The sequence below is a fragment of the Vulpes vulpes genome, chromosome 12 (assembly GCF_048418805.1).
Source record: "Vulpes vulpes isolate BD-2025 chromosome 12, VulVul3, whole genome shotgun sequence".
Classification (NCBI taxonomy): Eukaryota; Metazoa; Chordata; class Mammalia; order Carnivora; family Canidae; genus Vulpes; species Vulpes vulpes.
The window spans coordinates 120602103-120624069 of NC_132791.1; the positions used below are offsets into that span (position 1 = coordinate 120602103).

At 43.7% G+C, this 21967-nt stretch overlaps 2 protein-coding genes across 16 annotated transcripts in view; one reads left to right on the plus strand and one right to left on the minus strand.

Annotated features, from left to right (window-relative positions):
- HTR3B (5-hydroxytryptamine receptor 3B) overlaps positions 1-5878 on the minus strand; it is a 58532-nt gene extending 52654 nt beyond the window's left edge. The window contains exons 1-2 of one of the 4 annotated variants that reach the window (XM_026006890.2): positions 5134-5878; positions 21-123 (exon numbers count right to left, since the gene is read on the minus strand). The gene's annotated coding sequence lies outside the window, so the exon portion shown is untranslated. Of the gene's footprint in view, positions 1-20; positions 4919-5023 lie in introns of those variants that run through there. The other 3 variants (XM_026006888.2, XM_026006887.2, XM_072729764.1) reach the window with 3 other exon arrangements.
- A 157-nt stretch (positions 5879-6035) lies between these two features.
- USP28 (ubiquitin specific peptidase 28) overlaps positions 6036-21967 on the plus strand; it is a 64369-nt gene continuing 48437 nt past the window's right edge. For 5 of the 12 annotated variants that reach the window (XM_072729766.1, XM_072729770.1, XM_072729767.1 and 2 more), the window contains exon 1: positions 6036-6251. In XM_072729766.1, the coding sequence (XP_072585867.1) occupies positions 6195-6251 (57 nt within the window). In that variant the 5' untranslated portion in view covers positions 6036-6194. The remainder of the gene's footprint in view (positions 6252-21967) is intronic. The other 7 variants (XM_072729772.1, XM_072729768.1, XM_072729775.1 and 4 more) reach the window with 3 other exon arrangements.

Genomic DNA, 21967 nt, shown 5'->3' on the forward strand with positions numbered 1-21967 from the left:
GATTTGCATTTTAGCTATACCTCAAGACTTTGGGATGTACTATGGTGAGATTCTCCAGGCATTCCTTATGTTCAAGATAAACTGTTCCATAAGTAGGATGACCATACAATTTATTATCCAAACCTAGAGATTTGAGAAAGGAGAAGTTACTAATAATCATGCTGAGAAAACAGGGGTAAACCATAATTGCCCCAAGCAAACTGGGGCCAGTGTTACTCTGCGAATAACTCCTTTTTGATGGAGTGCCAAGACTCCTATTGTCTTACTCAACTTTCTCTGTCTTTGTCAACTCCATTCAAGTGGCACCTCCTCAGAAAAATCTTTAGAGGCTGTTTCTTCTACTTATCTTATTTTTGACCTCAGCCTATAGAAAGAAAGCTAGAGTACTTAGCTTAGAATCATAATTCTGTCTTTATTAGTAGAAAAATCTTGGGCAAAGTATTTAACCTTTCTGAAGTGGTTTCCTCATTTGTAAACAAGATATTAATAATAATAGCACTTACTTCATAGGGTATTATGAGGATGAGTTCATGAATGCAAAGCACTCAGAACACCACCTAGTCTATAAATGCTCTGGATAGTTATTACTTCCTCTTAAAATGTTCTCTTTTCTTCCAGAGTTAAGTATCAGATCAGTAAAAACATTTGCATTTCTGAAGGCAAGTTTGTATTAATTACTTTTGCCTCATCTATTTTTTTCAAATTCCGATATTTTGAGGAGAAAGATTTTTCGCTTCAGTGGCGTTCTGGGTGAAAAATTAAGTCATCTTGAGTTCCAATTTATGCTCTAGTGCTTGCTGCATTATACAAGTTTCTATTTGCTTTTCCTGGGTAGCTTTCTGGCTTTTATCTTAAAGCTTATTTCTGGTTTCTGTAGGAAGCCATGACTTTGACACAGAAGTCTTTCCCCAAATCTAGAAGCTAAAAGGGAAAATGTTTTATAAAATGACTTTCTAACTCATTGGACATCACCTAAAATCTAGATTTTTGGCACACTTTGCATAAAATGGAATGGTAATATTTTTCATTTGTTTTATCTTGAAGATAGTCAATTTATAATTTCTACTTATTAAGACAAAATGTTAAATCTCTGCCTAATGCATCAGCCAGCATAAAAAAGTAATCTTTGTAAAACTACAGAGACTTGTGTTTTTCAGTATTTCCTGTGGGCAGAGAAATGTTATTAGAATGAAGATGATATATGCTTTTGATCTTAATTTTAGAATGGTCTTTTTTTTAAAAAAGATTTTTAATTTATTTATTAGAGAGAGAGAGAATCAGGCAGAGGGAGAAGCAGGCTCCATGCAGGGAGCCTGACATGGGACTTGATCCAGGGTCTCCAGGATCACACCCTGGGCGGAAGGCGGTGCTAAAAAACCGCTAAGCCACCAGGGTTGCCCTAGAATGGTCTTTCAATGTTTAGTTAATAAAATGTATGTAAGATGACATGACAAACCCTCATATATCTACCACTTGATTTATGAAAATAGGGCATTGCTAATATCCATAAGTTCCCCTACACGCCCCTTCTTCATACCATCCCTTCATTTCCCTTTCCTCAGTGCTTCTATCCCAAATTTTGTGTTTATAACATTCAGGCTTTTATTAGTAGTTTAACCATGTGTTATGTCCCTCGACAATATATTGACAGTTTTAATAACATGTACAAATGAAATATTGTATGCCATTCTTCTGTGATTTGCTTTTTATTCTACAACACTATGTTCCTGAGATTCATCCATGATATTGCATAGCTGTAATTCATTTTAACTGTTGTATAAAGTTCCATTTAACGGCTACAAAAAAAAAATTGATCAATTTTACTGTTAATATATTTGTCAATATATCGATATATATTTATCAGTATGTCAATATATAATGATTCCTATTTCATCTGCTATTAGAAGTGTTACGACATTTCTGTACGTATATCCTGGTAACGATGTTCAAGAATTTTTTTTTAAGGTTTTATTTATGAGAGACACAAAGAGAAGGCAGAGACATAGGCTGAGGGAGAAGCAGGCTCCCTGCAGGGAGCCTGATGTGGGACTTGACCCCAAGGCCCCGAGATCATGACCTAAGCCAAAGGCAGAGGCTCAACCACTGAGCCACCCGAGCACCCCTATTCAAGAATTTTTCTAGGATATTACTTAGGATGTGCTGGCTGTGTGGCATGCGCAACTTCAGATTTTAGTAGTTGATGTCTAAGTTGTTTTCCAAAGTGGTTGTGCTAGTTTACACTACCAAAGAGTATTCTCTCGTGGCTCCGTATTGTCAACACTTGTGATTGTGGTATTTTAAGATTTTTGTCAATTGTATGCATGGCGTGGTATCTTTGTGGTTTTAATTCCTGTGTTCCTGATTATCAGTGAGTTTAGCATCTTTTCATACACTTGGCTTTCCTTTTCTGTGAAGTACCTATGTAAGCCTTTGGCTCTTTCTTCAATTGCATTGCCTGTGTCTTTTGTAAGGGTTTTTCACCTAGTTTAGTTCAGTGGTTCTCAACTGGAGGAGAATTTGCTATTTAAGAAACATTTAGCAATGTCTATAGATGTTTTGATGGTCACAAGCGGGTAGTGCAGAGCCACTGGCATCTAGTAGGGAGAGGCCAGAGATAATGCTAAAACATCCTACAAGGCACAGGACAGCCCCCAAAACAAAGAAGTCTCTGCCCCAATATGGTACCAGTACCAAGGTTTAAAAATTTTATTCTAGATACTAAAATGTTACATGTGTTGCAAATATTTTCTCCCAATTTGTGGATATTTTATTCTTTTTCATGGTACCTTTTGATGAAATTCTTAATTTTAACATAATTGAAGTTATTGATCTTTTATGGACTCTATGTCTCTGATTTAAGAAAGTCCCCCATCTTCAAAATATATCTTCCAATTGAGAGTTTTAAAATTTAATTTTGTTTTTTTACCTTCAAGTCTTTAATCCACCTAAAACTGATTTCTATTTATGATGTAAGAGTCCAAATTAATTTTTATATGGATAACTGGCTGTCTAAGCACCATTTGTTAAAAGTCTTACACCCACTGGTCTGCAATGCTGTCAAAAATCAAGTTTGCAGGAATGGGTTTATTTCTTGTTCTTTTATTATCACCTTTCAATCTGGAGGCTAAAGTTATTTTCACCTTCCTATAAAAGAAAAACCGAATCCCACGAGTTAAAGGTTTTCACGAATTCTGAAGAAAACAGATCTTAAAAGGTTTTTTGGGGGGTTGTTTTGTTTTCATTTTTGTAGTGTTTGTTTTTATTTTCTAGAGAAATGAAAAGAAGGGGACCTGAATTATTTTGAGTAGCAAGGCCAAATACCTCAAAACTGGAAATGAACTCACTTCACTGAAAGCTTTTTTTTAAAGATTTTATTTATTCATGAGACACAGAGAGAGAGAGAGGCAGAGACACAGGCAGAGGGAGAAGCAGGCTCCATGCAGGGAATCTGATGTGGGACTCGATCCTGGAACCCCAGGATCAGGCCCTAGGCCAAAGGTGGCACTAAACCGCTGAGCCACCCCAGGATCCCTGAAAGTTTTGATCCTAGAAACCACATTTGCCTACGGTACATTTCAGGAAGGCTAGAAATGCATTTACTTTTCAAGTAGCCAAAGGGAGGCATTTCTGGAACACTTTCTTAACGCCTGTAATTTAACCTTGCATATCATCTAATTGTTTAATTCAGGGGCTATAACAAATATTCATACTCTTTGCAAAATTAGTGAGAAAGGCCATTTTCCCAACTGATAAGAAACTTGCCAGTAAGGCTATTTCTGACTCAGTCTTTCCTGGAAAGGAATCCATAGCGCAAAGAAGAGTCGTACCTGACTGTCAGCCCCAGCCTTCAGATCCAGTTCCTTCAAAGCCAGTGGCAAGCACCAGTTACACAGAGAGGCAGAGAAGAAACAGAAGTAGACATATCCTTCTGCCCCTTTATTCTCTTCCTCACTTACTCTTCATTCTCATTTATCCCACACAAGCTCCACACAAGTATTCAGTAACATCGAAACGGGATCATTTTATTATAATACAAACTATATTCTGGCTTTGAGGTAAGTCAGAAGCAGAACTATAAATTCACTGACTCAGAAAAAGTAACTTGGCATGGGGACCGAAGATTTCCAGAAAAAGAAAAAAAATTCAGTTTCTCCTTTAGGGAAATACCTGGAAAACGATTCTCTTTTTAAAATATGTCAATTACTTGCTATTGCTCCTTATTTTTTCCCCAAACACTCTTGAAATGATTATCAACTAATGATGTAATTATTCTGGAGCCTTCACATGTGCGTTGTAAGGAGTGAGCCGGGATTTTCTGTGGTGAGGGCACATGTTCCATGATGTCTACTTTTGACATTTGATCACCATGAAACTCACCGATTGATGGCCAAGCACTGACTTAGACTGTTCATCAAATACTCTGGTAGAACGGGGTGTCTCTAGCTGATTACCCTGTCCAACATCAGGGGGTAGTTAAACCCCAGGAGGCTGAGAGGGTTTATCAGATCTAGAGACCTCAAAGTGATTATATAAAATTTATTAGATCTGGACTTCTGTTTAGAACCACACAGCAGAGAGACGCTTAACCAAAATTCAGAGACCTTTATTTACCAAATGGCCTGTATATAGCTCTTTCAGGAATACAGGAGGTCTCTGGTGGGTCTTTTAAGGAAATTTTCATGAATAAGTTATGTTTCCACTCCCATTTGCTCACATTAAATCGGCGACTTCCTACGATGAATGTGCAAAGACAAACAGGAGTTGCCCCGGAGACATGGCAAAGACATACAGAAATAGAGCTTCCCAGTCATTTAGAGGTATGTAGTGCTGTGAATACACCAGGCTGAGAAATCAACTTGTTTTGCAATGACCCCTGAGTTGAGGCCAAGCACAGCTTTTGATTATTCATGGGGGGGGGGGGGGGGGGGAAGGCCAAGACATAAACATAAAAGTTCTGCAACCATCCACGCACGCACAGTCAGCCCGGTGACTGCGTTAGATTCTGATCCCTCTGCCGGTTTACCTGCCAGGGGAAGGGGCACCTGTGCGCGTCCAGGTAGGACGAGCTGGCGGGTCTGCTCCCGGGCGCTGCAGCTGCGCCGTACCGCGTGCTCGCGCCTTAGCCGTGCTCACCTGCAGACTCGGAAGCCCCGGCGGGGGGGGGGGGGGGGGGGGGGGCCGGTGCTCCCCTGCAGACTCGGAAGCCCCGGCGGGGGGGGGGGCCGGTGCTCACCTGCAGACTCGGAAGCCCCGGTGCTCACCTGCAGACTCGGAAGCCCCGGTGCTCCCCTGCAGACTCGGAAGCCCCGGCGGGGGGGGTGGCCGGTGCTCACCTGCAGACTCGGAAGCCCCGGTGCTCACCTGCAGACTCGGAAGCCCCGGCGGGGGGGGGGGCCGGTGCTCCCCTGCAGACTCGGAAGCCCCGGCGGGGGGGGCCGCCACGACCGCAGCGCCCGCCACGCCAGGAGCACGGGAACGGCCGCCCCCATCTCTAATGCCCGCCCAGGACAGGGTCTCACCCGCCGCACACGTTTGGGGCAGCCGAGGCGGAGGTGCCACCGCACTGTGGCCGTGATACACGGCAATAAACGAGGTTCACGGCCAGTAGCCGCATTTCCACCCAGTTGTAGGCAACACGGTCTCAGGTGTGGCGGCTGCGGGGGGCGGGGCGCCCCCGAGCTCTGAATCCGCGTTACGGCGCTGGCCTCCACGGCCGCGAGCCGCGGGGCAGAACTGGGGCCGGGGGCGCGGGCACCCCAGCTCGAGCCCCGCGCACGGGTGGGCCCTGGGGGCAGGGGGGAGAGGCAGGCTCGGGAGCAAGGCCCCCCGCGCCCTCCCGCCACCCGCGCCGGCCGCCAGCGCCCCGGGGCGGCGCCGCTGCCCGTCGGGCGCGGGCGGGGCCGGGTCACGTGGCCCGCGCGGGGTCAGAGCCCGGCGTGCGCGGGAGCACGCTCAGCCGCTCGGGCCCGGGCCTCGGGTGCGCGCGCAGGCCGGGGGCGGGGCTTGTGGGCCGGGCGTCGGGCGCGCTCGGGGGGCGGGGCCCGGGCGGGGCGGGGCGGAGGGCGGAGGGCGGGGCGGGGCTTCCTCCTCCTCCTTTTCCTCCTCCTCCGCCTCCGCCTCCTCCTCCTCCTGCGAGGCTGGGCTGGCGGCGGCGGCGGCGGGAGCCGGATGACCCGCGGAGGGGCGCCTCGGCCATGACTGCGGAGCTGCAGCAGGACGACGCGGCTGGAGCCGCCGACCGACACGGCTCGGTGGGCCCGGCGGCGGCGGCGGGGGGGGGGGCCGCGGGCCGCGGGGCAGGCGGGGGCGGCGGAGGGCGCCGGGGCGGCCGGCGGGGCGGGGCGGGGCGGGGGCGGCGGAGGGCGCCGGGCGGGGGTCTGAGGTCCTCGCGGGGCTCCGGGGCCGGGGCGAGCTCCAGTTCGGGAACCGTAGGGGCTTCGCGGAGCCGGTTCCGCGGGGCGGGACGTGGGGCTGTGTGCGTCGGCGATGCTCGGGGGCGCTCCTGGGCCCCGACCTGGGTGGGGGCTTCCGAAGGGGGCGGCTGGCTGGGGGGGCGGCGTGCAGCCTGGACTCCCCTTTGTGGCCGCCGGAAAAGTGTCGGAAGCAGACCGAGGCGAGCCGACACACAGCCGGGATGGGCCGACACCTTGCGAAAGAGCGGGGGTCCCGCTGGCCACTCCCCACCTTCCCTTGCCCCCCCACCCCGGCCTCTTCTCTCTTCTTTTTTTGAGTGAACTTGAGAGCCGCCCCCCCGCCCCCCCCCGCACTCATCAGTGGAGTCTTAGGGAGGGAGGAGGGACAGAGCGATGAATAGAAGGTATTCTCATAAATGCCTTCTTGTTCCTGTTATCTAGGAAGATCGAAATCAATACAAGGATTTCTGGGCTCAGTCGGTGAGAGTGGAACACTGGTTTGGGGAGAGAAATCAAAAGGCTGGTAATGCCGCGTGTAGGAGCTTGGTGAAGTGAGCCATTTGAGAACCTCTTCTAACGTTACTTTGGAAAAGTTACAACTTAACACCACCTCCTCACCCCCCCCCCCCCCAACTGCTGTGCTTTTTCGAGACCGAATGGGAGACCTGTGCCAAGTATTCCAGCCAGAGTCTGGAAAGGAGGAAATTCCGTAAAAAAATATTTACAAGGCAAAACTGTCAGACACCTCCACGTGGGGAACCTTTTGTGCCTGTTTATTCTTCTCCTGCACACGGGAGACCCCCGGGGCTGGAGGAGCGCACACATTTCCTTTTATCATCTCCTCCAGGTCCTGGGCTCCAAAATGAAAGTAACATGGATGGTACTTCACGTGCTTCTGATTTCTAATGGAGATGCTATTGTTAGGAGTCCCCAGATACCTATTGGGATCTGAGGCAGGGTTTTCCCCTGGTTTCACAGATCATTTCTGTTTGTTTTTTAGGACACTGACTTCGAAACAGGTGGGGAAAATCTTTTGAGTTTTGAGACAGTTGTGTTGATTTAGAGAAGAGGCTATTTTAAGGGAGGGTAGGTCATATTTAAATTTGTCCGCAGCCATGTGCCTGTTCATCAACGGGCATCTTCGTTTACCTCTGCCACAGTTTAAGTAGTGACCCCTCTCTCAGCACTCTGAGAGTCTGTATGCGAGGTGTTTGATGAGCACTTGTATGTAAGTCATAGCTATTTTGGGAAAACTTGGAACCCGGTTGGCTGTGGCTGGCTGGAGCACCCCTGACTCCTGGCCACCTGCAGAGTGATGACATTCACTGTTCTTTCCAGTGATTCGCCCCATAGAGACAGATGATAAGCTTGGAATGCTTGATAATGTTTGCCCCTTTTGTTTTTGCTAATGAAAATGCTTGAAATCAGCAGGCTAGGTTGAAGGAATCTCATTTAGGGAAAGTACCTTTCACATCGTAGAGGAAAGGTTTTAATAACTTCCTCATCTTGAGGAGTTTCTTGTTAGAATGGACTCTGTTTGGGATTCTCTGAAAAGCAGAGAATCTTTAATTCTGCGTTTCCCTTAAAGCATCTTTAATTGTTCTAGTTGAGAGGAGCTATCCTCCCCTGACACTCACAAGCTATTTAAAACCTAGAATGCTTCTCCTCCCTTACTGGTCAGTTGTCCACGGGACAGGCAACCCTTTATAGCCTCCCAAGAATTTTAGTGAGAAAAATGCAGCACCTTTGGAATATGTTCTCAGTATGTACTAGAGTCTGAAAGAGAATACTTTGTGATATTGCTAAATACCGCATACTGCAGACTGATACTCCAATATCTACAGAGATTTCTTCCAGACAGGTTTCTGTGTTGTTGTTGTTTTAAAATTTATTTATTTATTCATGAGAGACACACAGAGAGGGGTTACGGGCAGAGACACAGGCAGAGGGAGAAGCAGGCTCCATGCAGGGAGCCCGATGTGGGACTCAATCCCCGGTCTCCAGGATCAAGCCCTGGGCTGAAAGCGGTGCTAAACCGCTGAGCCACCCAGGTATTCCCAGATTTCTGTGTTTTAATCAGTTCTTGACTTAGATAAAAACCAGCAGCACCATTTACTGTTTTTCTAGGATAAACAACTTGAAGTCAGGTTGGTTCTTATAAACCTGTCATCCCTGGCAGCTGTACTAGGATTCATCACATGCTCCTTACCACTAACTGGAGCCCTATGAAAACCTGCCAGTTTCAGTAAAAAGTTAATGTCCTTTTTGCTTTCTCTTGACTTATTGGCTTTTCATTCACGTTTACCTTGTCTCATTAGTTGTGATTTTTGGAACATCAGTCAGTCTTGGTTGGCTTTCACAATTTTAAGGCCTCTTCAGCTACAGTCTCTGCTCACACAATGAGTACAATATTTATGAAAAGCATTGACAAGTACCGCCTCACCAGGCAAGATCTTTCCATGTGTTATATTTCATTGAAGAAATTTAAGCAGTAGCCAAGTGAAGCAGATGTTTTTTTAAGGAAAATAATGATGCTGGTAATAGTAGGAGCTAATGCTAATTGAGCATGTACTGTGTGCCAGACCCTGTGCTCAGCGCTTAACATATACTATCTCAGTACTTAAAACAACTCCATGAAGTTTTCTTTTTTTTTTTTTTTAATATTTTATTTATTTATTCATGAGAGACACACACAGAGAGGCAGAGAAAGAAGCAGGCTCCATGCAGGGAGCCCAATGTGGGACTCGATCCCCGGTCTCCAGGATCAGGCCCTGGGCTGAAGGCAGGCGCTAAACCGCTGAGCCACCCGGGCTGCCCTTCATGAAGTTTTCATACAGGAAGGCTTATATTTGCTAAATAATTTGCCCAAGATCACTCACCTAATAAATCAAGGAATTCTGAGAGACCAATGTAGCCTTGATCCTACTTTTTAGTCAATGAGCCTGTTGTCATAGGTCAGAGCCTTTTACTGTCCAGAACTCTCCTGATGTTTTAAACTTTGAATCTTCTCTGCATTCTTCCTAAACATATAGCTGCTTTTCTACTTGGCTGAGCCTGCTACTGTCCAAAGAGATGAGTGGAGGGTTTTGTTTTTATAAGGAGGTATCTTATATATTTTTTGCTTTTTGTTTTTCCTCTTCAGCATCTCTTTTTCTCGTGGTGTAAGAGGTAAACCCTCCCCTTCCTCATTTCTTAGAGATGAATCTAGATCTGTGGTGTCTGGAGAGCTTTTTATTTGTGACTGCTGGAGGAGGATGCTACTGACCTCAATGGGTGGAAGCCAGGAATGCTGCCAAACATTCTGTGATGTGCAGGGTAGCCCCCCAAAACAAAGAGTTATCTGGCCCAAAATGTCAGTAATGCTGAGCTTGAGAAACCCTGATCTAGGTGATGTCTCTCCCTGCTCTTCTAAATTATCTCACATTTCCTTTATTCTAGCTTAAGCGCCAGACACCTTCATTGTCTTCTATTCTCTTGTTGCTCAAAATACCGTCTGTGGACCAGCAGCACCTGCATCACCCAGGAGTTTGGAAATGGTAGAGATTTGTGTGTGCGAGAGCCAGCTTGCACTGTCTTTCCAGCTGAATGGGTTCATCTCTTCCCAACTCTGTGTCCAGCGACCTCATGTTGGTAGCTTGAAATCATCACGGTGGAAATATTTATACCAAGGAAATCAAGAGGCTCCACAAATCAGCACACCACTGTTGGGGCCTCCACTCTAGACCGCTTGCATCGAGGCTTACCTTTTGGTAGCATCCCTGGGTGATAACTTGGAGAAACTCTGTCCTGCTGTGCAGAATTCCCATTTTCCATTCATCTATGGCGCTGTGTCCCAGAGTTTCTCAGTCCACCTGTTTCTTTTTTTAAATGTTTTCTCAGTCACATTTTGATTTCAGGTCACTGTGGAAAACTCAGAAAACACAGACCCTTGCAAGATTAGCTCTTGGCTAAGAGAGGAGGCACAGCCCCCAGACCGAGGCAAATTGGTTCCCAGATTGCACCGCAAAGCTTGTGGTGGCAGCAGCCGTGGTGGCAGGAACCCAGTTAGGAGGTGCCTGTGGGGACCTGTCCAGGCTCCAGGGAGAAAAGGGCTGATTGCCCAGAGGCCTGCAGAGAGGCTGACCAGGCAGCAGAAGGTTAGATTGTAGGGCAATGACTGTTTTTATGGGATCAGCATTCCCCAGGCCACCCAAGGAGAGCCTTGCCAGTAGTAGGCTTTTAGTATTTGTCTCTTGGGAACGAAAGGGATCTCTCGGAGGTGACCAGTGACTAACCACCCTCTGGTGAAATCTGTGGCATTACAGAAGTAGTTCTTTTGCCCATTCCACCTTGGTTATTCAAGTATCAATTGAAGCCTCATTCTCCTGCTTTTGTATGTGATGATTCCTCACTTCCACTGTTTGGCTGATGGTTATTTTGGCGTTTGACTTTACTCCTACTTACTATCAGTTGTAGTAACCAGACACTGGTTTTATATATATATATATATAAACTTCTAAAAACTTCTAGTGTGTATTTTTTAATCATTTGCCACAGTCTTATCACAGAAATACTGTCATTTGCCCTCACTTCCAAACGGCTACATCATTTTTACAACTTTCTTAGGAAAATTAGCCCTGGAAAAGATGTCTGAGTTTATCGTCTTCATCTTAAAAACACAGTAATGGGTTTAGGGAGTTGATTTAGTGTTGATCTCATAACCTAAGACAAAATTCTGGCCTAAGGCTTCAGTTCCAGGACCTCTTCTACCTTGCCTCTCATTTAAGGGCTAACCTGTTAGCTTTCTTTTTATTAACTTCTTCCCAATCTGCATGGGTAATCCCAGCTTGCAAGTGATTTCTCCCCCTCTCTTTGCAAATGCTTATTAAATAGTTCTGCTTGTGTATCCGCTTCCTTGGTAATAACCATGTGCTGTATAGTGACTTTTGTCACAGAGCATGGAAATATATACCTGTCATAATAGTATCTGCCATATGCCAGTTATGGCCCTAAGCACTTCTTGGTGTGTTTTGTGTATTTACAAAAACTGCAAGTTATGAATTATTATGTCTTATTACCAATGAGGATACTCAGACTCGGCTCCTAATATAGCTTGTAAAGGCCTAATGTGAGATTTGAAACCAAAGTCTCTTAGCCTTCGTATTGCAGATGGGAAATGTGGCTTACTTACTCAAGGTTAAATGGTAAGTAGCCGGACTGGGACTTCAAACCACTCTACCACATCCTACCTGGAAACACATGCCTTTCTAAAACCAAACTTTTCAACTGTCACTGGACGGAGGGATGACATGCTTTAGGGTATGTTCTCATTGAACCCACAGAGCAACCTTGTAAAGTAAGATTTAGTAGGAGGAAGTAGAAGTTGCTACGTTGTACAGCTAGTAAGTGATCTCACCAAAACCAAAGCGCAGGTAGTCCCCTCCCAATCTCTAGGCGGGTTCTGTGGGACAGGCAGGTCACAATATTTGACATTTCTATATTTTTTTCATTTTACTAACAAATCCTGTACGCATTACTTCGTTTGATGGTGGTACCAGGGCCGTCACAGCTTATAGTGTACTTTATTTTCCAGATGTGGACATTGATACCCTGGAAAGCTGAGATGTCCACAGAGGCTAATGTGTGTTGGGATCTGGTGTATGTAGCGCTATCCCCAATGTCTGGGCTTTCTACATAAAAATGGAGGTCAAAATACCAGACAGATAAAGCCAAATCAAAGATCTGCGGGAGTAGGGGCACCTGGGTGGCTCAGTGAAGCATCCAACTGGGTTTCCGCTCAGATCATAATATCAGGGTCCTGGGTTTGAGCCTTGCTTCAGGCTCTGTGCTCCTTGGGGAGTCTGCTTGAGGATTCTCTCTCTCCCTTCCCCTCTGCCTCTCCCTCTGTTCTCATGCTGTCTCTCTCAAGTAAATGAATAAACTTAAAATCTGTATGAGTAAGTGCTGGCAGCATGCTATATAATGGTTGGTGGTCAGTTTAAACTGGAGGTATCCCAAACAAATGTTTTCTCTGTAATATTCTTGTCCAAGTTAGTACTTCCCTGCTGTCCTCTTTCATTTTTGGTGTGTGTGTGCCTGTGCAAGGACAGATCTCTCTTGATTTCATTCAATTGAAGTGAAATTCACGTAATCTAAAGTGTTTAATTAAAAAAAAATTTTTTTTTAAGAGAATAGAAGCTGGTGGGAGGTGCAGGGAGAGGGAAAGAGACAATCTTTTTTTTTTTCTATTTAAGATTTGTATTTGTTTTAGAGACTGTGAGACTGAACGAGCATGCACATGGGTGGGTAGGAGGGAGAGAGAATCTCAAGTGGACTCCACACTGAGCACAGAGCCTGCCACAGGACTTGATCTCACAACCCTGAGATTGTGCCCTGAGCCAAAACCAAGAATTGGTCACTTAGCCAACAGAATCACCCAGACATCCTGGGAAAAAGAGAATTTTTTAAAAAAATTTTATTTATTTATTCATGACACAGAGAGAGAGAGAGAGAGAGACAGGCAGAGACACAGGCAGAGGGAGAAGCAGGCCCCATGCAGGGAGCCCGATGTGAGACTCGATCCCGGGTCTCCAGGATCACACCCTGGACTGAAGACGGCGCCAAACTGCTGGGCCACCGGGGCTGCCCCCAAAAAGAGAATCTTAAGCAGGTTCCACGTTCAGCGCAAAGCCCGGCAGGGTTCAGTCTCACAACCCTGAGATCATGACCTGAGCAGAAATCAAGAGTCAGATGCTTAAACTTACTGAGCCATCAAGGCACCCCCAAATTAACTATTTTATTTTATTTTTTATTTATTTTTTTTAAAGATTTTATTTATTTATTCATAGACACACACAGAGGGAGAGAGGCAGAGACACAGGCAGAGGGAGAAGCAGGCTCCATGCAGGGAACCCCATGTGGGACTCGATCCCCGGTCTCCAGGATCACATCCCAGGCTGCAGGCGGCACCAAACCACTGCGCCACTGGGGCTGCCCCCCAAATTAACTATTTTAAAGTATACTGTCCAGTGACATTTAATATACATATTCACAATATTGTGACCTCTCTGTAATTCTAAAAACATTTCAAAACCCATATCCACAAAGCAGTTACACCTTTCTTCACCCAGCCCCTGGCAACACTGATCCTGCGCTGTCTGTTCATTTACTTATTCTCGATATCCCACATAAATGGAGTCATATGATATGTGACCTTTTGTGTCTGGCTTCTTTTACTTAGTATAATGTTTTCAAGTTTCACCCATGTTGTAGCATCTATCAGTACTTCATTCCTTATAATGCCTGAATAATACTACAATCTGTGTATTTACTACATTTTATCCATTTTTCCTTTGGTGGACGTTTGAGTTGTATCCAACTTTTGGCTCTTATGATTAGTGCTGCTGTGAACATGTGTGTACAAACATTTGAGTACCTGTTTCCAGCTCTTTTGGGTGTATTCCTAGAAGTAGAATTGCTGGGTCATATGGTAATTCTGTCTTTAACTTTTTGGGGAACTGCCAAATTGTTTTCCACAGCAGGTGTACCATTTTACATTCCCACCAGCAATGCACAAGGGTTTTGATGTCTCCACCTCCATCCTCTCCAAATACTTATTATTTTCCATTTTTGTTTTGTTTTGTTTTGTAACAGCTATCCTCGTATGTGAAGGGGCATCTCATTGTAATTTTGATGTGCATTTTCCAAATGGCTCATGTTGAGCATCTTTTCATATGATTATTGGCATCTTCTTTGGAGAAATGTCTGTTCAGGTCCTTTGCCCATTTTTGAATTGCATGTGTTTGTCTTTGGTTGTTTGAATTGTTGAGTTGTAATATAATCTGGATATTAGACCTTTATCAGATTTATGATCTGGAAATATTTTCTCCCATCCTGTGGGTTGTCTTTCATTTTCTTGATAATGTTGTTTGATGCACAAAACTTTTTAATTGTGGTGAAGTCCTGCTTACCTATTTTTTTCTGTTCATGCTTTTGGTGCCATATCTAAGAATCCATTGCCAAATCCAAGATCATGAAGATTTGCCTCTATGTTTTCTTTTAAGAGGCTTGTTGTTTTAGCTCGCATACTTAGGTTGCTGATCCATTTTGAGTTAGGTTCTGTGTATTGTGGAGGTAGGCGTCCAACCTGATTCTTTTTTTTTTTTTTTTTTAAGATTTTATTTATTTATTCGTGAGAGACACAGATAGAGAGAAAAAAAGGTAGAGACACAGGCAAAGGGAGAGAAGCAGGCTCCATGAAGGGAGCCTGACATGGGATTTGATTCCTGGTCTCCAGGATGACGCCCTGGGCCAATGGTGGCGCTAAACCAGTGAGCCACCCAGGCTGCCCCAACTTGATTCTTTTGCATGTGAATGTCTACTTGCCCTATCATTTTTTGATGAGACCATTTTTTCCCCATCAAATGATCTTGGCACCCTTACCAGACCATAGATGTAGATTTTTCTAAATTCTCAATTCTAATTCATTGATGTCTATGTCTTGTGCAGTGTTAAATTGGCAAGATTACTGTAGCTTTTTTTTTTTTTTTTAAGGATTTTATTGAGAGAGTGAGAGAGAGCATTGGTGGGAAGGCAGAGGGAAAAAGCAGGCCCCCTGCTGAGCAGGGAGCCTGATGTGGGGCTCCATCCCAGGACCCTTGGATCTTGACCTGAGCTAAAGGTAGGTGCTCAACCAACTGAGCCACCAGGCGCCAATTACTGTAGCTTTTAAATAACTTTTGAAATCTAAACATGTGAGTGCTCTGACTTTGTTCTTCATCAATATTGTTTTGGCTAGTCAGGGCCCATTGAAATTCCTTGTGAATTTGAGCTTTTCCATTTCTCCAGAAATGGCTGTTAGAATTTTGACAGAGATTGCATTGAATTTGTAGATTATAATATTACTATCCTAATAATATTAAGTCTTCTGCGATCATTAATTTTGGGTATCAACCTGACTGGGAACCAAGGTACCCAGATATTTGGTCAAATGTTATTCGAGGTGTGTCTGTGAGGGTGCTTTTAAATAAGATAACATTTGAACTGTAGACTGAGTAAAGCAGATTGCCCTCCCTAATGTTTGTAGGCCTCATCCAATCACTTAAAAACCTGAATAGAACAAAAAAGGCTGAGTAAGAGGGAATGTCACCTACCTGACTGTTCAACTGGGCCATTGGCCTTCTGCCTTTAGACTGGAACTACATCTCCAGCTTTCTTGGGTTTACAACTTGCCAACTGAAGATCCTCGGACTTAATCAGCCTCCATAATTGCAAGAGCCAGTTCCTTATAATAAATGACTTCTTGGGGCACCTGGATGGCTCAGTGGTTGAGCTTCTGCCTTTGGCTCAGGTCATTATCCTGGGGTCCTGGGATTGAGTCCCTCATCAGGTCCCCACAGGGAACCTGCTTCTCCCTCTGCTTGTGTGTGTGTGTGTGTGTGTATGTGTGTGTGTGTGTCTTGAGAAAATAAATAAAGTCTTTAAATTAAATAAATAACTCCCCACCCCCACCCCAACAGAAACTAGGAATACAGGGTTTCTTTACACACACACACACACACACACACATACATACATACACACACACACACACACACCCTCCCTCTTCTTTTTTCTGTAGAACCTTGACTAATCCAGTCTTCTGGTGCATCAGCCTGAATATCTTTCCATTTATTTAGGTTTCCTTTAACTTTTTTTTACAGTGCTTCACACTTTTCAGAGTACAAGTCTTTCACCTGTTTGGTAAAATTTATTACTAGGTATTTTATATTTTTCCAAATACTATTATAAATGGAATTGTTTTTCTAATTTCCTTTTCAGATTGCTCATTGCTGCTGTATGGAAACCATTGATTTTCACCTATTGATCTTTTATCAACTTTACTGAATGTGTTTATCAGCTCTAGTAACTCCTGTGGATTCTTTGGGGTTTTATATATCCTGTCATCTATGAATAGAGATAATTTTACTTTTTCTTTTCCAATTCTGACACCTTTTACTTGCCTAATTGCTCTGGCCAGGATTTCCAGTATGCTGTTGAATAGCATTGCTAACAGTGGGCATCCTTGTCTTGTTCCTGATTTCAGGGGACTGGCATTTGGTCTTTCACTGTTGAGTATGATGTTATCTGTGAGTTTTAATTTTTTGTTTTTGTTTTAATAAAGATCCTTTGTCATATTAAGGAAATTCTCTTCTGTCCTTAGTTTTCTGATGGTTTTTATCATGAGAACATGTTGAATTTTGTCAAATGCTTTTCCTACATCTGTCAAGGTGATCAGGTGTTTTGACCCTTCATCTTGGTAGTGTGGTGTATTATACTGGTTGGTTTTCCCACCGGCGGCTTTTTATGTCATTGCCAGCAGCTTTCTCTCAGGCATCCAGTTTCAAATATTTGACTAAAACTTTATTTCTCCATTCTCTGAGATGTTCCCGAAGGTGTCCTACCTTTTCATTTCTCCTCCCAGCATCCTCCTTATCTCACACCTGTTTATTCGTTGTCTTCTCATGCTTGAACTTTCTTTCCCTAGTCCTTATCTCTCTTTGAACTAGATGTTCAGGCGCGCGAGATCAATCCTCTTAAAGCACCATCATTTTCCCTCATATTTCTGCGCTATCCAGGGTCATGTGATGATTTTCCATTGTTCATCAGATCAAGGCCAAACTCCTGCTTTTAGAGCCTTTCCTAACCCGTTCTCACATCACCCTCTCACGTCCCTCCTGTTTATCACAAATAGAAACTGCACTCCGAGTCCTACCTAATAATAACTTTTAATCTTGGTGTTAGATTTGTGACACTATAAGCATGTAAATTTGATTCCTATATCTTTACCCTTATTTTGCTAGTTTCTCAACCTTTGCGATATGTTGCTAAAAGTGGTATTTTCTTTGATTTGTGAAGATGCATTCCATATGTCCTTACTGTAAAAACTTCCCAGCTTCATTTCTTATAGTTGGCTGGAGCATGTATTCAAAGAAATGAAAAAGTATTGCTTTAATGTGTTCAACAGCATGAAAAAAGCAAGTTGCAGGACATGATGTCCAGTATGAAAAGATATATTCATGTGCAGGGGGGCCACTTCTAGAAAGATATATCAGAAACTATTGATAGTGGTTACTCCTGGGAAGTGGAGCTAGGATAGAGAGGAGACAGAAGTTCCTTTTCGCTGTATATCCTTTTGTGCTATTGGATTTGTTTAGTGCATTCGAAAAAGAGATGAGAAACAATTAGTTCCTTTTTTTTCCTGGCATTTAATTCTAGTGTCAGCCCCTTCTTTGCCATATAAGAGCGGCAACATCTTAAAAGCTGTTTTAAAATTTTTAATTTTTAAAATTTTTAAATTTTATTTTAATTTTTTAAAGATTTTATTTAATTATTCATGAGAGACACAGAGGCAGAGACATAGGCAGAGGGAGAAGCAGGCTCCCTCCAGGAAGCGTGATGTGGGACTTGATCCTGGGACCCTGGGATCACAACCTGAGCCAAAGGCAGACACTCAACCACTGAACCATCCAGGTTCCCCACATTTTTTATTTTTAATTTATTTATTTTAGAGAGAGAGAGAGAGAGAGACCACAAGCAGGGGAAAAGCAGAAGGACAGAGAAAGAATCTTATGCAGGCTTCACGCTGGTCGCAGGGCTGGATCTCAACAACCCTGAGATCACAACCTGAGCCGAAATCAAGAGCTCCACCGACTGAGCCAGCCAGGGGCCCCCTTCTTAAAAGCTTTTAATGCTTTTTGAAAACTTTAGGTCAGTTGATGAACTGAAACAGTCCTTTTCACTGTGTACCTACTTTTCACATCATTGAAGTAAGTTATCAAGTAGCCTTATTTCTGGGGGTTTAGTTTTTACCCACCAAAAACTGCTGTCATTTTTAGAGAGTCCTAGCCTTCTGGCGTGTTGTGAGTAAATTGGAGTTGTTGGAATAAACATGGATTTATTGCTAAAAGGAAAACAACATGAGGGCTTCCATGGCTGGTCCTTATTTTGTGGGAGGTGGAAGAATCATTAGGGCAGTCTCTGAATGCATTTCAGACCCTGATATCCAGACTAGATTTCTGGAGTTGCTGCTGTATAGTGTCTTTGATTCCTAAAGCTGTTCTTTTTGGTTTCCTTGGCTACTTAAGTTTCGTTTTAAAATTGGAAGAACAGATCTTTAATTTTGGAGGGAATTCTATTGGGCAGACTCACAAGGAACTTAGGTACTCTTTGGAGTAAAAGAACATTTATCAGTTCGCTAAGTTTCAAATTTAGAAATGTCTTTGGGAGAATAGACAATTAAAGTCAGGAAATGTGATGTCAGAATGATAATAGTATCTCCATTTGAAGGTATGGAATAGTCTATAAAGCTCCTCATCATGATGCTAAACTTGGTGTTTTAGAGATAAAACTCTTAATTAGTAATCTCACAAATTTGCCTCATCTGATCAAAGAATTTGATTTTAGTTGTAGTTAGTGTTTGTTATAAAACTCGATGCTGTAATGTTTTTGTTATGTGATTAGTCCTGCTCACTGCTTTTATGAGATGAATTATTCTCTTTGCTCTAAGAAAACTTCAGTTCTGGGGTGCCTGGGGAAGTCGGTTGAGTGTCTGCCTTCAGCTCGGGTCATGATCTTGGGGTCCTGGAGTTGAGCCCTGTGTCTCCTTCTGCTCCCGTGCCTGCCCCTCCCCCTGCTTGTATTCTTTCTCTCTCTCTCTGTCAAATAAATAAATACAATCTTTTATAAAAAAGAAAAAAGAAGGAAAAGAAAACTTCTGTCCTGAGAAGTGGACTGGATTGAACCAAAATCACTGAGTAGCTGAGATCAGGAAGCTTGAGTTTCTTCTTTCTAGAGATTTGTGTATACCTGTCTTTTTTCACTGCCTCTGGGCAAGAAAAGAGAGTCCTTTTTGTTTTAGTGAAAACAATGTGAATTTAGCCAAGGAAATAAAAACCTGTCGGCTCTTGCCAGTTATTTGACTTCATTATGCCTGGAGCACAGGCTTTGTCTTGTCTCCTGTTGGGTGTGTACTATGTATATAATGCCGTAGTTATGGTGAAGTTAATATTTAAATCAGCTTCTTGTGAAGTACCCGGAAAAACTAAGTTTGATACAGTAGGACTCTAATAAGCTTAATATGTCTGTTACTGTAAAAGGAATACTTAACATATAGCACTTTTTAGGATTTGGATTGAGGGTCCTACATAGAACATAGGTTTGGCTAAACATTCATGAGACTTGAGTCATACCATAGCTGTTATTTGTGTGTATCAGTAGTGTGGCTTAATCCTTGGGGAATTTATTCCAGCTTGTAATAGTCATCTGTGATTTGTCTTTTTGAAAAATCTTATTTATTTTTTTGAGAGAGGGGGAGAGAGAAAGAGCGCGCGTACACGCACGCTAGCAGGGGGAGGAGCAAAGGGAAAGAGAACCCTCAGCTGACTCCAGGCTGAGTGGGGAGCACAGCATGGGGCTCGATCTCATGACCCTGAGCCAAAATTAAGAGTCTATGCTTGGGCAGCCTGGGTCGCTCAGTGGTTTAGCCCTGCCTTCAGCCCAGGACCTGATCCTGGAGACCCAGGATCGAGTCCCACGTCAGGCTCCTTGCATGGAGCCTGCTTCTCCCTCTGCCTGTGTTTCTACTTCTCTCTGTTTCTGTGTCTCTCATGAATAAATAAACTCTTTGGGGAAAAAAAAGCGTCTATGCTTAACTGACTGAGCCACCCAGGTGTCCCTGATTTGTCTTTTAAGACATTTGATGACAAAATAAGTTTTGTAAACTCTGGTTTCCTGGTCTGCACAATGAAGAGGATGATTCCTACCGTTTTGGGTTCGTACAAGGATTACAGGTATGCAGGGCACCTAAGGTTCCTGACACAGAGAAGGTGTTTGTATGTTCGTCCCAACTGTTACCATCACTGTCCTTCAAATTAAGTAGGATGTTGTATGATTCTTGCCTTTTACATGGGCAAGAATTTCCCGTTTGAAACATTAAGAGGACCACATGATAAGAAATATCAGGTAGAGATGGTGAAGTCCCCTCCTTCATGGGAGATTAGAAAGAGAGAGAATAGTGGGAACCAGAGTTCTTGGGGATGACTTTATTTTTATTTTATTTTATTTATGATAGTCACAGAGAGAGAGGCAGAGACACAGGCAGAGGGAGAAGCAGGCTCCATGCACCGGGAGCCCGACGTGGGATTCGATCCCGGGTCTCCAGGATCGCGCCCTGGGCCAAAGGCAGGCGCCAAACCACTGCGCCACCCAGGGATCCCTTGGGGATGACTTTAAAGGGGAGGTAGGATGAATAAAGCCTTTGACTGGGTTGCCAGAATGTAGGAGGCATTTTTGGAGGTAATAGAAGGAACGCCTGACAGCATGAGAGCGGGTGCATTCGTGAGGTAAGGAAATGAGTAGGAGAAAAGGTTCAGCGGGTTAAGGGTAGAATCAGATAATGGTTTTCCAATAGCAGGATCAGAGATTTGGATCTGAATTAACATGTAGAGTATTATTCTTAGAGTCGTGCAAAATGATTTTACATAGTTGTCATCTGTGCCTAGTAGCTTTTAAAAAAGGGAAACCAAAAGTTTATTTTCCTTCCGCGTGTATTATTCTAGATGTATTAATGTTCCACTGTTTATCTATTACAAAGTGGAGAAAGGGGAGTGGAGCTTTAATCCACAGCCAAATATAAGGATTGGTGAATTGTTTAACAGTTGAATACTGTATTTCATTGATTTACTTTTATTTGGCATTCTGAGATCTCTGAAATGGAGACATTCCTTCCATTTACTACCTGCCAGCAGCAGATATGATATACTTAATCGTTGTCTGCATGTGTATGGGCTTGGTCATAGCTGTTCCTACTGTCATGACAGGTGAGTTACAGGTACCGTTGGTACCACATGGTTAGTTTACTTTTCAATTTAAAAGATCATACTGTGATTTAACATTTAGGTGGGAAAAAAAAAACTGGGTGAAGAAAGGCATAGAAGCAGAACAGCAGGGTATAAATTTGATTTTACCTGAGGCAAAATATCTGTCACTGGAGGAATGAGCACAGTGTCAGATTTTCGTGCAAAGCTACAATCAAGTGTTTTATGTGACCTAAGAACGGAAAATAGCCTAGGTATATTAGTTTCGTTACTGAGAAACATGCAAAAGAATTGCCTGTCACGTGCTGGGCAGTGTCCCTGGGAGCAGAGGAAACTGCTATATTTCTCAACATAAATGAACTGTAGAACTGCAGGAAGCTGGTGTGACCACTTCATGTGTCTCCTAGGACCATCGTGAAGGCCTCGTGTCCTAGTTTTAAGTGGCCACAGTTTTTCTCCTTAGTGGCACAATAGATAAGTGTGCTCCTTATAACTGATGGCCCCTTAGATTCATTCAGAAATAGCATTTACTTCAGAGGCAGTACTTTGCTGGTGGTAGCTGCTTTAGAACTGATTGTACTATTGTGTTATCAAAGCTGTGATTGTTGAAGGCAGGCTTGTGATCATAGGGAGCTTGGGAAGATGCAGAGACCAAGATCAAAATACAGGAATAAAATCATTACCTGGCTTTGCATTAAATAGAAGCTCTTGCCTATTTTC